A 12,994-nucleotide genomic window follows, 5' to 3' on the forward strand; every position below is an offset into this window, starting at 1 on the left:
CAGCAGCTGCTTGTGTCCCCAGCTTCCCATGTGTATCCGCAGCTACTCTGGTGACTCAGCTGTCCCAGGTGTTGATCAGTTACCTCTCTCTCTCTCTCCCTCTCCCAGCTGCTCCAGTTTCTCATGTGAATCTGCGGCTCCTCCATGTGTCCCCAGCTGCTCCTGTGTATCTGCAGGTGCTCCATGTGTCCATAGGTGCCCTGTGTACCTGCAGGTGCTCCATGCATTCATAGGTGCCCCATGTACCTGCAGATGCTCCATGTGTCCATAGCTGCCCCTGTGTATGTGCAGGTGCTGCATTTGACCATAGGAGCCCCTGTGTACCTGCAGGTGCTCCAAGTGCCCAGAGCTGCCCCTGTGTATCTACAGGTGCTTCAAGGGCCCAGAGCTGCCCCAGTGTATCTGCTGGTGCTCTATGTGTCCTCTGCTGCCCCGGGATATCTGCAGGTGCTTCATGTGTTCTATGCTGCCCCTGTGTATCTGCAGGTGCTCCAAGTACTCAGTGCTCCCCCAATGTATCTGCAGGTGCTACAAAAGTCCAGACTGCCCCAGTGTATCTGCAGGTGCTTCGTGTGTCCTATGCTGCCCCAGGGTATATGCATGTGCTCCATAGGTACCCCTAAGTATCTGCAGGGGCTCCAAGTGCCCAGAGCTGACCCTGTGTATCTGCCACGATTCCATTTGTCCATAGGTGCCCCTGTGTATCTACAGGTGCTCCATAGGTGCCCCGTTGTATCTGCAGGTGTTCCATGTGTCCAGTGCTTCCCCTGTGTATCTGCAGGAGCTCCATAGGTGCCCCTGTGTATCTGCAGGAGCTCCATGTGTTCAGAGCTGCCCCTGTGTGTCTGAAGGTGCTTCAAGCGCCCCCTGCTGCCCCTGCTGCTCCAGGAGCCTCAGCTATCCCGATGGTTCCCCAGTTACTGCCTTCAAGGTGCTTCCAGCTGCCCATGTATCTGTAGAGTCTCAGCTGTACCAGGTGTCCCAGCTGACCCTATAACCCCCGGTGTCCTCAGCTGACCCTATAACCCCCGGTGTCCTCAGCTGACCCTATATCCCCCGGTGTACCCAGCTGACCCTATATCCCCCGGTGTACCCAGCTGACCCTATATCCCCCGGTGTCCCCAGCTGACCCTATATCCCCCGGTGTACCCGTTGACCCTATATCCCCGGTGTCCCAGCTGATCTTATATCCCCCGGTGTCCTCAGCTGAACCTATATCCCCCGGTGTCCCCAGCTGACCCTATATCCCCCGGTGTCCCCGCTGACCCTATATCCCCCGGTGTCCCAGCTGATCCTATAATACCCGGTGTCCTCAGCTGACCCTATATCCCCCGGTGTTCTCAGCTGACCCTATATCCCCCAGTGTCCTCAGCAGACCCTATATCCCCTGGTGTCCTCAGCTGACCCTATATCCCCCGGTGTCCTCAGCTGACCCTATATCCCCCGGTGAACCAGCTGACCCAATATCCCCCGGTGTCCCCATATCTCCTGGTGTCCCCAGCTGACCCTATATCCCCCGGTGTGCCCAGCTGACCCTATATCCCCCGGTGTCCTAAGCTGACCCTATATCCCCCGGTGTCCCGAGCTGACCCTATATCCCCCGGTGTCCTAAGCTGACCCTATATCCTCCGGTGTCCTCAGCTGACCCTAGAGGACTCCAGTGCTGACCATCCCTAGAGGCCTCCAGTGCCTCTTGTGCTGAGTGTCCCTAGAGGCCTCCAGTGCCTCTTGTGCTGAGTGTCCCTAGAGGCCTCCAGTGACTCATGTGCCGAGTGCCCCTAGAGGCCTTGGGTGCCTCTTGTGCTGAGTGTCCCTAGAGGCCTTGGGTGCCTCTTGGCCTGAGTATCCTACATGCCTTGGGTGCCTTTTGTGCTGAGTGTCCCTAGAGGCCTCTGGCGCCTCTTGTGCTGAGTGTCCCTAGAGGCCTCCAGTGCCTCTTGTGCTGAGTGTCCCTAGAGGCCTCCAGTGCCTCTTGTGCTGATTGTTCCTAGAGGCCTCTGGCGCTTCTTGGGCTGAGTGTCCCTAGAGGTCTCTGGCGCCTCTTGTGCTGATTGTTCCTAGAGGTCTCTGGCGCCTCTTGTGCTGATTGTTCCTAGAGGCCTCTGGCGCTTCTTGGGCTGAGTGTCCATAGAGGCCTCCGGGGCCTCTTGTGCTGAGTGTCCCTAGAGGCCTCGGGTGCCTCTTGTGCTGATTGTTCATAGAGGTCTCTGGCGCCTCTTGTGCTGAGTGTCCCTAGAGGCCTCTTGCGCCTCTTGTGCTGAGTGTCCCCAGAGGCCTCGATGCCTCTTGTGCTGAGTGTCCCTAGAGGCCTCGGGTGCCTCTTGTGCTGAGTGTCCCTAGAGGTCTCTGGCGCCTCTTGTGCTGAGTGCCCCTAGAGGCCTCGATGCCTCTTGTGCTGAGTGTCCCTAGAGGCCTTGGGTGCCTCTTGTGCTGAGTGTCCCTAGAGGTCTCTGGCGCCTCTTGTGCTGATTGTTCCTAGAGGCCTCTGGCGCTTCTTGGGCTGAGTGTCCATAGAGGTCTCTGGCGCCTCTTGTGCTGAGTGCCCCTAGAGGCCTCTGGTGCCTCCTGTGCTGAGTGTCCTTAGAGGCCTCAGGCGCCTCTTGGGCTGAGTGTCCCTAGAGGCCTCCGGTGCCTCTTGTGCTGAGTGTCCCTAGAGGCCTCCAGGGCCTCTTGTGCTGAGTGCCCCTAGAGGCCTCAGGCGCCTCTTGTGCTGAGTGCCCATATAGGCCTCAGGCGCCTCTTGTGCTGAGTGCCCCTATAGGCCTCAGGCGCCTCTTGGGCTGAGTGTCCCTAGAGGCCTCCGGTGCCTCTTGTGCTGAGTGTCCCTAGAGGCCTCCAGGGCCTCTTGTGCTGAGTGCCCCTAGAGGCCTCAGGCGCCTCTTGTGCTGAGTGCCCCTATAGGCCTCAGGCGCCTCTTGTGCTGAGTGCCCCTAGAGGCCTCAGGCGCCTCTTGGGCTGAGTGCCCCTAGAGGCCTCAGGCGCCTCTTGTGCTGATTGTCCCTAGAGGCCTCCGGTCCCTCTTGTGCTGAGTGTCCCTAGAGGCCTCTGGCGCCTCTTGGGCTGAGTGTCCCTAGAGGCCTCAGGCGCCTCTTGTGCTGAGTGTCCCTAGAGGCCTCAGGTGCCTCTTGTGCTGAGTGCCCCTAGAGGTCTCTGGCGCCTCTTGTGCTGATTGTTCCTAGAGGCCTCTGGCGCCTCTTGTGCTGAGTATCCCTAGAGGTCTCTGGTGCCTCTTGTGCTGAGTGTCCCTAGAGGCCTCAGGCGCCTCTTGTGCTGAGTGCCCCTAGAGGCCTCAGGCGCCTCTTGTGCTGAGTGCCCCTAGAGGCCTCAGGCGCCTCTTGTGCTGAGTGCCCCTAGAGGCCTCAGGCGCCTCTTGTGCTGAGTGCCCCTAGAGGCCTCAGGCGCCTCTTGTGCTGAGTGTCCCTAGAGGCCTCTGGCGCCTCTTGTGCTGAGTGTCCCTAGAGGCCTCTGGCGCCTCTTGTGCTGAGTGTCCCTAGAGGCCTCGGGTGCCTCTTGTGCTGATTGTTCATAGAGGTCTCTGGCGCCTCTTGTGCTGAGTGCCCCTAGAGGCCTCCAGTGCCTCCTGTGCTGAGTGTCCTTAGAGGCCTCAGGCGCCTCTTGGGCTGAGTGCCCCTAGAGGCCTCAGGCGCCTCTTGGGCTGAGTGCCCCTAGAGGCCTCAGGCGCCTCTTGTGCTGAGTGCCCCTAGAGGCCTCAGGCGCCTCTTGTGCTGAGTGCCCCTAGAGGCCTCCGGTGCCTCCTGTCCTGAGTGTCCCTAGAGGCCTCCGTTGCCTCCTGTCCTGAGTGTCCCTAGAGGCCTCCGTTGCCTCCTGTCCTGAGTGTCCCTAGAGGCCTCCGTTGCCTCCTGTGCTGAGTGCCCCTAGAGGCCTCCAGTGCCTCCTGTGCTGAGTGTCCTTAGAGGCCTCAGGCGCCTCTTGGGCTGAGTGCCCCTAGAGGCCTCAGGCGCCTCTTGGGCTGAGTGCCCCTAGAGGCCTCAGGCGCCTCTTGTGCTGAGTGCCCCTAGAGGCCTCAGGCGCCTCTTGTGCTGAGTGCCCCTATAGGCCTCCGGTGCCTCCTGTGCTGAGTGTCCCTAGAGGCCTCCGTTGCCTCCTGTCCTGAGTGTCCCTAGAGGCCTCCGTTGCCTCTTGTGCTGAGTGCCCCTAGAGGCTTCAGGCGCCTCTTGTGCTGAGTGTCCCTAGAGGCCTCCGTTGCCTCTTGTGCTGAGTGCCCCTAGAGGCCTCAGGCGCCTCTTGTGCTGGGTGTCCCTAGAGGCCGCCGTTGCCTCTTGTGCCGAGTGTCCCTAGAGGCCTCAGGCGCCTCTTGTGCTGAGTGTCCCTAGAGGCCTCCGTTGCCTCTTGTGCTGAGTGTCCCTAGAGGCCTCCGTTGCCTCTTGTGCTGAGTGCCCCTAGAGGCCTCCGGTGCCTCTTGGGCTGAGTGTCCCTAGAGGCCTCTGTTGCCTCTTGCGCTGAGTGCCCCTAGAGGCCTCAGGCACCTCTTGTGCTGAGTGCCCCTAGAGGCCTCCAGTGCCTCCTGTGCTGAGTGTCCTTAGAGGCCTCAGGCGCCTCTTGGGCTGAGTGCCCCTAGAGGCCTCAGGCGCCTCTTGGGCTGAGTGCCCCTAGAGGCCTCAGGCGCCTCTTGTGCTGAGTCCCCCTAGAGGCCTCAGGCGCCTCTTGTGCTGAGTGTCCCTAGAGGCCTCCGGGGCCTCCTGTGCTGAGTGTCCCTAGAGGCCTCCGTTGCCTCCTGTGCTGAGGGTCCCTAGAGGCCTCCGTTGCCTCCTGTCCTGAGTGTCCCTAGAGGCCTCCGTTGCCTCTTGTGCTGAGTGTCCCTAGAGGCCTCTGGCGCCTCTTGTGCTGAGTGTCCCTAGAGGCCTGTTGTGCCTCTTGTGCTGATTGTCCCTAGAGGCCTCTGGCGCCTCTTGTGCTGAGTGTCCCTAGAGGCCTCCGGTGCCTCTTGTGCTGAGTGTCCCTAGAGGCCTCCGGTGCCTCTTGTGCTGAGTGTCCCTAGAGGCCTCCGGTGCCTCTTGTGCTGAGTGTCCCTAGAGGCCTCAGGCGCCTCTTGGGCTGAGTGTCCCTAGAGGCCTCCAGTGCCTCTTGTGCTGAGTGTCCCTAGAGGCCTCTGGCGCCTCTTGTGCTGAGTGTCCCTAGAGGCCTCTGGCGCCTCTTGTGCTGAGTGTCCCTAGAGGCCTGTTGTGCCTCTTGTGCTGATTGTCCCTAGAGGCCTGTTGTGCCTCTTGTGCTGAGTGTCCCTTGAGGCCTCCGGTGCCTCTTGTGCTGAGTGTCCCTAGAGGCCTCCGGTGCCTCTTGTGCTGAGTGTCCCTAGAGGCCTCCGGTGCCTCTTGTGCTGAGTGTCCCTAGAGGCCTCCGGTGCCTCTTGTGCTGAGTGTCCCTAGAGGCCTCCGGTGCCTCTTGTGCTGAGTGTCCCTAGAGGCCTCCGGTGCCTCTTGTGCTGAGTGTCCCTAGAGGCCTCCGGTGCCTCTTGTGCTGAGTGTCCCTAGAGGCCTCCGGTGCCTCCGGTGCTTCTTGTGCTGAGTGTCCCTAGAGGCCTCCGCTGCCTCTTGTGCTGAGTGTCCCTAGAGGCCTCCGGTGCCTCTTGTGCTGAGTGTCCCTAGAGGCCTCCGGTGCCTCTTGTGCTGATTGTCCCTAGAGGCCTCAGTTGCCTCTTGTGCTGAGTGTCCCTAGAGGCCTCCAGTGCCTCTTGTGCTGAGTGCCCCTAGAGGCCTCAGGCGCCTCTTGTGCTGAGTGTCCCTAGAGGCCTGTTGTGCCTCTTGTGCTGAGTGTCCCTAGAGGCCTCTGGCGCCTCTTGTGCTGAGTGTCCCTAGAGGCCTCCGCTGCCTCTTGTGCTGAGTGTCCCTAGAGGCCTCCGGCGCCTCTTGTGCTGAGTGCCCCTAGAGGCCTGTTGTGCCTCTTGTGCTGATTGTCCCTAGAGGCCTCTGGCGCCTCTTGTGCTGAGTGTCCCTAGAGGCCTCCGCTGCCTCTTGTGCTGAGTGTCCCTAGAGGCCTCTGGCGCCTCTTGTGCTGAGTGTCCCTAGAGGCCTCCGGTGCCTCTTGTGCTGATTGTCCCTAGAGGCCTCAGTTGCCTCTTGTGCTGAGTGTCCCTAGAGGCCTCCAGTGCCTCTTGTGCTGAGTGCCCCTAGAGGCCTCAGGCGCCTCTTGTGCTGAGTGTCCCTAGAGGCCTGTTGTGCCTCTTGTGCTGATTGTCCCTAGAGGCCTCTGGCGCCTCTTGTGCTGAGTGTCCCTAGAGGCCTCCGCTGCCTCTTGTGCTGAGTGTCCCTAGAGGCCTCCGGCGCCTCTTGTGCTGAGTGCCCCTAGAGGCCTGTTGTGCCTCTTGTGCTGATTGTCCCTAGAGGCCTCTGGCGCCTCTTGTGCTGAGTGTCCCTAGAGGCCTCCGGTGCCTCTTGTGCTGATTGTCCCTAGAGGCCTCTGGCGCCTCTTGTGCTGAGTGTCCCTAGAGGCCTCCGGCGCCTCTTGTGCTGATTGTCCCTAGAGGCCTCAGTTGCCTCTTGTGCTGAGTGCCCCTAGAGCCTCCGCTGCCTTTTGTGCTGAGTAGGCCTGGGCGGGTTTCGCAGAGTACAAAGAAAGACTCAGCGGCGCTACACGGAGTTCCGCGAGCGATGGAGTGCATTAGATAAATGCCATTTGCATCATTTTTTCACGTCCTTTGGTCCTGCAAAATAATCAGCGTTTATTGGCAAGAAATACGAGACGAAGGGCCCGTTTCACAGAACTAACTTAAGACAAAATCCTAAACTTAAAACTTTTGGTATTCACAGAAGTTAGGATTTTGTCTTAAGTTTGTCTTAAGACAAACTTAAGACTGACTTAAGACAGACTTAAGACAAAATCCTAACTTCTGTGAATACCAAAAGTAGTAAGTTTAGGAAATTTGTCTAAAGTTAGTTCTGTGAATCGGGCCCATAATGCGACAGATGATGGGGACACCAGTCCCGACATCCCCTTTGATAACTTTGATGGGATATGTAGGGTCACTACCCAAAAGCACACGTACATTTACAGCAATTGCCATGATGCTGGCGAAACGAGAGGTGATCCTTCGCTGTGGCACCAGGCAGAAGCCCAACGCAAAAGGCTGGCTTGAGAGCATGTCAGCGATACCACGAGAGAACTGTACGCAGAATTACAACCACCTACGTCACGGCCTAAAGAAATATGGGAGCCTCTTACGGCATACCTCAGGTCGCAAGACACACCAGACACATCTCCTGGCCATGAGGGGCAGAGTGCCAGTCAGACTGAGCCTGTGGAGTGAAGACGTGATACATTTTGATGTCAGCGCGTTAACCGGTACAACATACTAGTGTGGATTCGGTAGAAAAGAAAGCATAAACAGGGAAGAAGAGATTTGTGGAGTGTAACTAGTTGATGCATATTAGACTAGTCTGGTGAGGGAATGTACCTGTTTAACTGTAATCTGCAATTTTTATATTGATTTCGTATCTGAACCTGCGATGAATGCACCTGCATATCAAGCATCATAAATGTCTGCGAATTGTCTCCCGAGACTCCGCGTAACGCGGAAAAGCCTGCAAACTCCGCAAGCGCTGCGGGGTTTATTGCCAAGGATTAGTGCTGAGTGTCCTCTAGAGGCCCACCGTTGCCTCGAGCGCACCTCATGTACTCCCTTGGCTCAGGCGCACACCACCTGTCCCCAGCGGTCTCAGAGCCCCGATTGTACCCAGTGCCCCCGCCCCCTCCCCCCCCCCCCCACTCAGGTGCCCCGAGTACAGCTCGTAGTCACCCCCTTCAGTTTTAACTCTTGCTTCTAGTGTTTAATGTTTACCTTTAATCTACTTGTTTTCCTGGCATGTTTGACTCCCCCACACACACTGTCCCTCTGTTCTACTCTTTCTTACACCCCTTCATCGTGCGCACCGCCCCCTCTCTTCGCTCTCACTTCGTTGCAGCTTCCTCTCTCGTCGACTCCGGTCTCAGACAAACCCCGAGCACCTCTAACAGAACAAGTTCCAGCGGTGACAGACGCCCAGGTGCGCGCGCACGCACCACGACACGCGCGCACCTGCCTGGAGCTGGCCAGCTGTGCCTCGCGTGTCTCCCCCCTTCAGTGTTTCCTCTTTCTTTACGTCTTGTCCCCTTCTCGACCACACACACCTTCCCTCGCTATATTTTACTCGTTCGTATGCATTTGTTATCGCATTTCCTCCTCTTTCTTTGATTTAGTTCGGGTCTCTTCGCTCCTTGTTCTATCCGCGCTCACCCTCCCCGTCCATTTTCTTGTCCTTCTTTTATTCTGCTTTTTATTTATTATTCAGTCTCTCCTATAGTTGTCCTTCTCCCCTTTTCCCCCTGCCCTTGGTTTTATTACCTCTTCACCCCTTTCTCTTTCCACCCTCCTTCTTTTGCTTCCTGCACACCTGCCCTTTTTCTTCACTCCGCCCCTCTCTTAGTCCTCTCTCCTCTCCTTGGGTTCTTTCTTTTCCCTTTTCGTCTCTTTTCCTTGTGTCTTTGCTCTCCGTTCTTTCTCTCCTCTCTACGCTTCTCTGTCTCGGCTTCCTTCTTTTTGTCCTCCCCTCTGCAGCGCTCCATCTCTTGCCGGGTCACTTCTCGCCCCCTTCTTTCAGATACACACGTGCATGCCTCTTTTTTTTGCAGGTAAATAAATCATAAACTCCGGAAGGCGTGTCTACAGCGCATCCCATGCCCCTGTCCCGCCGCAGCACCCTCCAGCCCCCCAGCTTCAGCGGTGCTGAGCAGTTGTCAATAGCATGCCTGTACCTGGAGTCCAGAGCGCCGGCATGGAGGGGGCCAGGAGCAGATCCGAGACGCAGCTGCAATCCATGGCGTCCAGGGTCCCACCTGCGGGGGTGCAGGGAGGGAAGGAGAGAGGAGGGGAGGTGACACCGGAGGGGGCGTGAAGGAGAGAGACGGAGAAGGGAAGGCAAGTATCAAAGAGCGAGGGGGAGAAAGAAAAGGGCGAGAGAAAGGGACGCGAAGGCGAGAAAGTGGAAGGAGGGGCGAGGGGAGGGCGTGGGAAGAAGGAAAACAAACAGAAAGCGAGGATGGAAAGCGCGGGAAATGAGAAGAGAGAAGGAAACGTGATTGGAGAAACGCCCCCCTCCCCAGTGAAGGAGAGCAGAGGGGGGGGGGGGGGGGGGACGGGGGAAGAGATGGGACATGGATGAGAGAGAGAGAGAGGGGACCAGGTGAGTTCGAGAAAGAGGGGCGAGGGGAGGTGGGAGATAACACATGAGTGCAAGGGAGAGGGAGGGTAGAGTACAGAAGAGAGAGAGGAGAACGGAGACGGGGGCGAGTGAGAGGCAAGGCACAGAGACAGCCACGAGAGGAGCCGAAGGGGTGATGGGAAAGTTGTTAAAGTTCATGGAGTTTGGAGTTAGGAGGGTGGAGTGGGCGGAAGTCAAAGCAGACGGGTGGGATTTGGGTTTGGGGGACAGAGGAAAAAGGAAACAAGAGAGAACAGAAACAATATGTTAAACAGAGGTGGCATGTACAGTACAACCTACCGCGCAAAGCAGCTGTTGCTGAGGGAGCAGAGCCCCCAGTCTGAGCCCCCCCCCCACTTTATGTTGGATCGCTCCCCCCCCCCCCCCCCCGCAGACCCTCATCCCACAACAGACCCCTGCCTTTTAGGACTTATCCTGTTCGACATCCGTGCCCCCCCCACCCCTCCCATGCCACCTTGCAGGTTGGTGACCTCCAAAAAGTCATGTGCAGTGTCCGAAGCCTCCGCAGGTACGCCCCCCCCCCCGCGTCACCCCTAGGGGGCAGTGAGTGTCCTCATCCCGGACACCATGTGCTGTGTCTGCGCCCCCCCCCCAGCTCCCGGCACACTCTTACCACATTCCGAGGGTGACCAGAATTTTAAAGGCAAAAACCGGGACATTTCACAAAAATAGAAGGACTACAATATTACTTCAATCGAGCGCACAGAATGAAAGCACCTCTCAACCGAGAATGACAGAACGGGCAGTCAAAACAGACATAACAAGCAATGTTTAAACCCAGTAGCTCGCCTGTTACTTAAATTGCTTTCTTGAAATACCTGCTAACTATCCCTGCTTCAAAAAACACGAAAAAGCACCTACTGCTGTGTTCAGCCCACCCTCTCCGCAGACCTGGACATGAGCTAAATTCCTGAAATCTGCCGGGACAGCTGGCGAAAATCCTGGACTTTCCGGGCAAATCCGGGACGCCTGGTCACCCTACTCATGCCCCAGGGGGCAGTGAGGGCTCCTCCCCCCAGACCCCCAGTTCCTTACTGTCCTTACCTCATGCCGCTCTCTCCAGACCCCCGTGCGGAGTTTGCAGCCCCCAGTTCCCGGCTGCACACGGGTCTGCCTCTTCCACGGTTATTTTGTTATCTAGGCGCTACTTGTCCCCCTCCACTCCCGAAAGGGAGAAGGAGGCGCTGGAACACAGCCCGTTGCTGCCCCCATCTTCTACCCTCCGGCTCCAGGTCACCCGAGAGCGCCAGACCCCCCCAATAATCCTCGTTCGTGGCAGATGGGTCGGTTTGTGTGTAGGGGGGTGGGGGGCGGATAGGCCGCGGAGGGCTCCGCCGGAGGAGTCTTTACACTGGAGTGTGGTGGGGGGGAATGACTTATTTATCTATTCACCCCCCAGACCTGGAATAAGGAGCCTCGGAAGACACCCCCTCCCCTTCCTCGCCGGGCTGCTTAAAGAGCTGAGAAGGGTTTGAGGCTAAGAAGCGGGTGGGGGGCGTGGGGGGGATTCGCTGGCGAGCCGGAGGAGCGTCTCACTTCGTCTTCATTAACAGGAAGGACGGCGATGTGCACTTCTTGTTATTCTGCTTTACAGCCCCTCCCCCGCCACTCACACCCCCAGATCGAGGGGGGCGGGGGGACATGGGGCCGGGAGTCTACAAGCTTCCACTGCACGGGGGTGCCCCGGGGGCGCCCCCGTGCCGTGGAAGCCTGTAGACACCCGGGTGGGGGATAATTCAGGATGTGGTCGGTGTGTAAGTATTGTTATTACCATTACCGCGTGCCACTATTATCCATGACCTTTGGCACCCAGGGTGGTCGCCCCCTCCTCCTTGGAGGGCCTCCGTCTAGAACAGTCGACCTCTGCGGGACAGGCCTCGCGTCTCATTTCACATCTCCGGACGCCCCTTTGACTGATCTAAAACCGAGGACAACAGCCCCTCTGGAATAAATAGAGACCATCCGAGGAGAGTAGCCCCTTTTGGCTTAACTACAGACCACCCCTGAACAGCAACCCCCGGGATAAGTACAGACCATCCCTGAAGAGCAGCACCCAGTAGTTTAACTACAGACCAGCCCAGGACAACAGCCATCTCTGGTTGAACTACAGACCACCCCTGAACATCAGCCCTCCTGGTTTAACTACAGACCAGCCCAGGACAACAGCCCCTCTGGTTTAACTACAGACCACCCCTGAACAGCAGCCCTCCTGGTTTAACTACAGACCAGCCTAGGACAGCAGCCCCCTCAGGTTTGTTTTCAAAACTCGGACCATCAGTCCATGCAGGTTTAATTTCAGGACCCTGGACAGCAGCCCCCCCCCCCCCCTCCCTCTTTAACTCTAGAACCGAGGACAGCAGCGCCCAGTGGATTAGCTACAGACCATCCGAGGACAGCAGCCCCCTCTGCTTTAACTACAGACCAGCCCAGGACAACAGCCCCCTCTGGTTTAACTACAGACCACCCCTGAACAGCAGCCCTCCTGGTTTAACTACAGACCAGCCCGGGACAACAGCCCCCTCTGGTTTAACTACAGACCGCCCCTGAACAGCAGCCCTCTTGGTTTAACTACAGACCAGCCCGGGACAACAGCCCCCTCTGGTTTAACTACAGACCGCCCCTGAACAGCAGCCCTCTTGGTTTAACTACAGACCAGCCCGGGACAACAGCCCCCTCTGGTTTAACTACAGACCACCCCTGAACAGCAGCCCTCCTGGTTTAACTACAGACCTGCCCAGGACAGCAGCCCCCTCAGGTTTAACTACAGACCACCCCTGAACAGCAACCCCCGGGATAAGTACAGACCACCCCTGAAGAGCAGCACCCACTAGTTTAACTACAGACCAGCCCAGGACAGCAGCCCCCTCAGGTTTGTTTTCAAAACTCGGTACATCAGTCCATGCATGTTTAATTTCAGGACCCTGGACAGCAGCCCCCTCCCCCCCTCCCTCTTTAACTCTAGAACCGAGAAAAGCAGCGCCCTGTGGATTAGCTACAGACCATCTGAGGACAGCAGCCCCCTCTGGTTTAACTACAGACCAGCCCAGGACAACAGCCCCCTCTGGTTTAACTACAGACCACCCCTGAACAGCAGCCCTCTTGGTTTAACTACAGACCAGCCCAGGACAGCAGCCCCCCTCTGGTTTAACTACAGACCACCCCGGAACAGCAGCCCTCCTGGTTTAACTACAGACCAGTCAGGACAGCAGCCCCCTCCCCCCCTTCCTCTTTAACTCTAGAACCGATGACAGCAGCGCCCTGTGGATTAGCTACAGACCATCCGAGGACAGCAGCCCCCTCTGGTTTAACTACAGACCAGCACAGGACAGAAGTTCCCCCTTTTAAATCTAGAACCGAGGACAGCCGCTCACTATTGTTTATTTTCAAAATTCGGGACATCAGTCCATGCGCGTTTCATTTCAGGACCCTGGACAGCAGCTCCCTCTTTCTGAACTCCAGACCCGTGGACAGCCGCTCCCGCTTGTTTGCCTCCAGACCCGAGGACAGCGGCCCCCATATTTTACCTCCGACCCGAGGACAGCAGCCCCTCCGGTTCAACACGGTCCCCCAGGGGACAGCAACCCCCTCTGGTTTAACTCCAGACCTCCCGAGCATAGCAGCCTCCTTTGGTTTAACTCCAGAACCAGGGCCAACAGCTGTTTCTTCTTTAACTCCAGAACATGGACAGCAGCCCCCCTGGGATATTTGTAGACCTCTGGACCCCAGCCCTCTTATTTTATTTGAGGCCCTCGACTAGAGCAGTCCCCTTCTTTGCACGTTCA

The 12,994-nt window shown here is 57.8% G+C and overlaps 1 protein-coding gene across 1 annotated transcript in view; it reads right to left on the reverse strand.

Moving 5' to 3' along the window:
• The window catches only part of ERFL (ETS repressor factor like), a 69,556-nt gene extending 60,747 nt beyond the window's left edge, over nucleotides 1–8,809 (reverse strand). Inside the window, exon 1 of the mRNA XM_086929632.1 lies at nucleotides 8,746–8,809. Coding sequence (XP_086785758.1) covers nucleotides 8,746–8,809 — 64 coding nt within the window. The remainder of the gene's footprint in view (nucleotides 1–8,745) is intronic.
• Between the last annotated feature and the right edge of the window lie 4,185 nt (nucleotides 8,810–12,994).

The sequence above is a fragment of the Lissotriton vulgaris genome, chromosome 7 (assembly GCF_964263255.1).
Source record: "Lissotriton vulgaris chromosome 7, aLisVul1.2, whole genome shotgun sequence".
In the NCBI taxonomy this organism is placed as follows: domain Eukaryota; kingdom Metazoa; phylum Chordata; class Amphibia; order Caudata; family Salamandridae; genus Lissotriton; species Lissotriton vulgaris.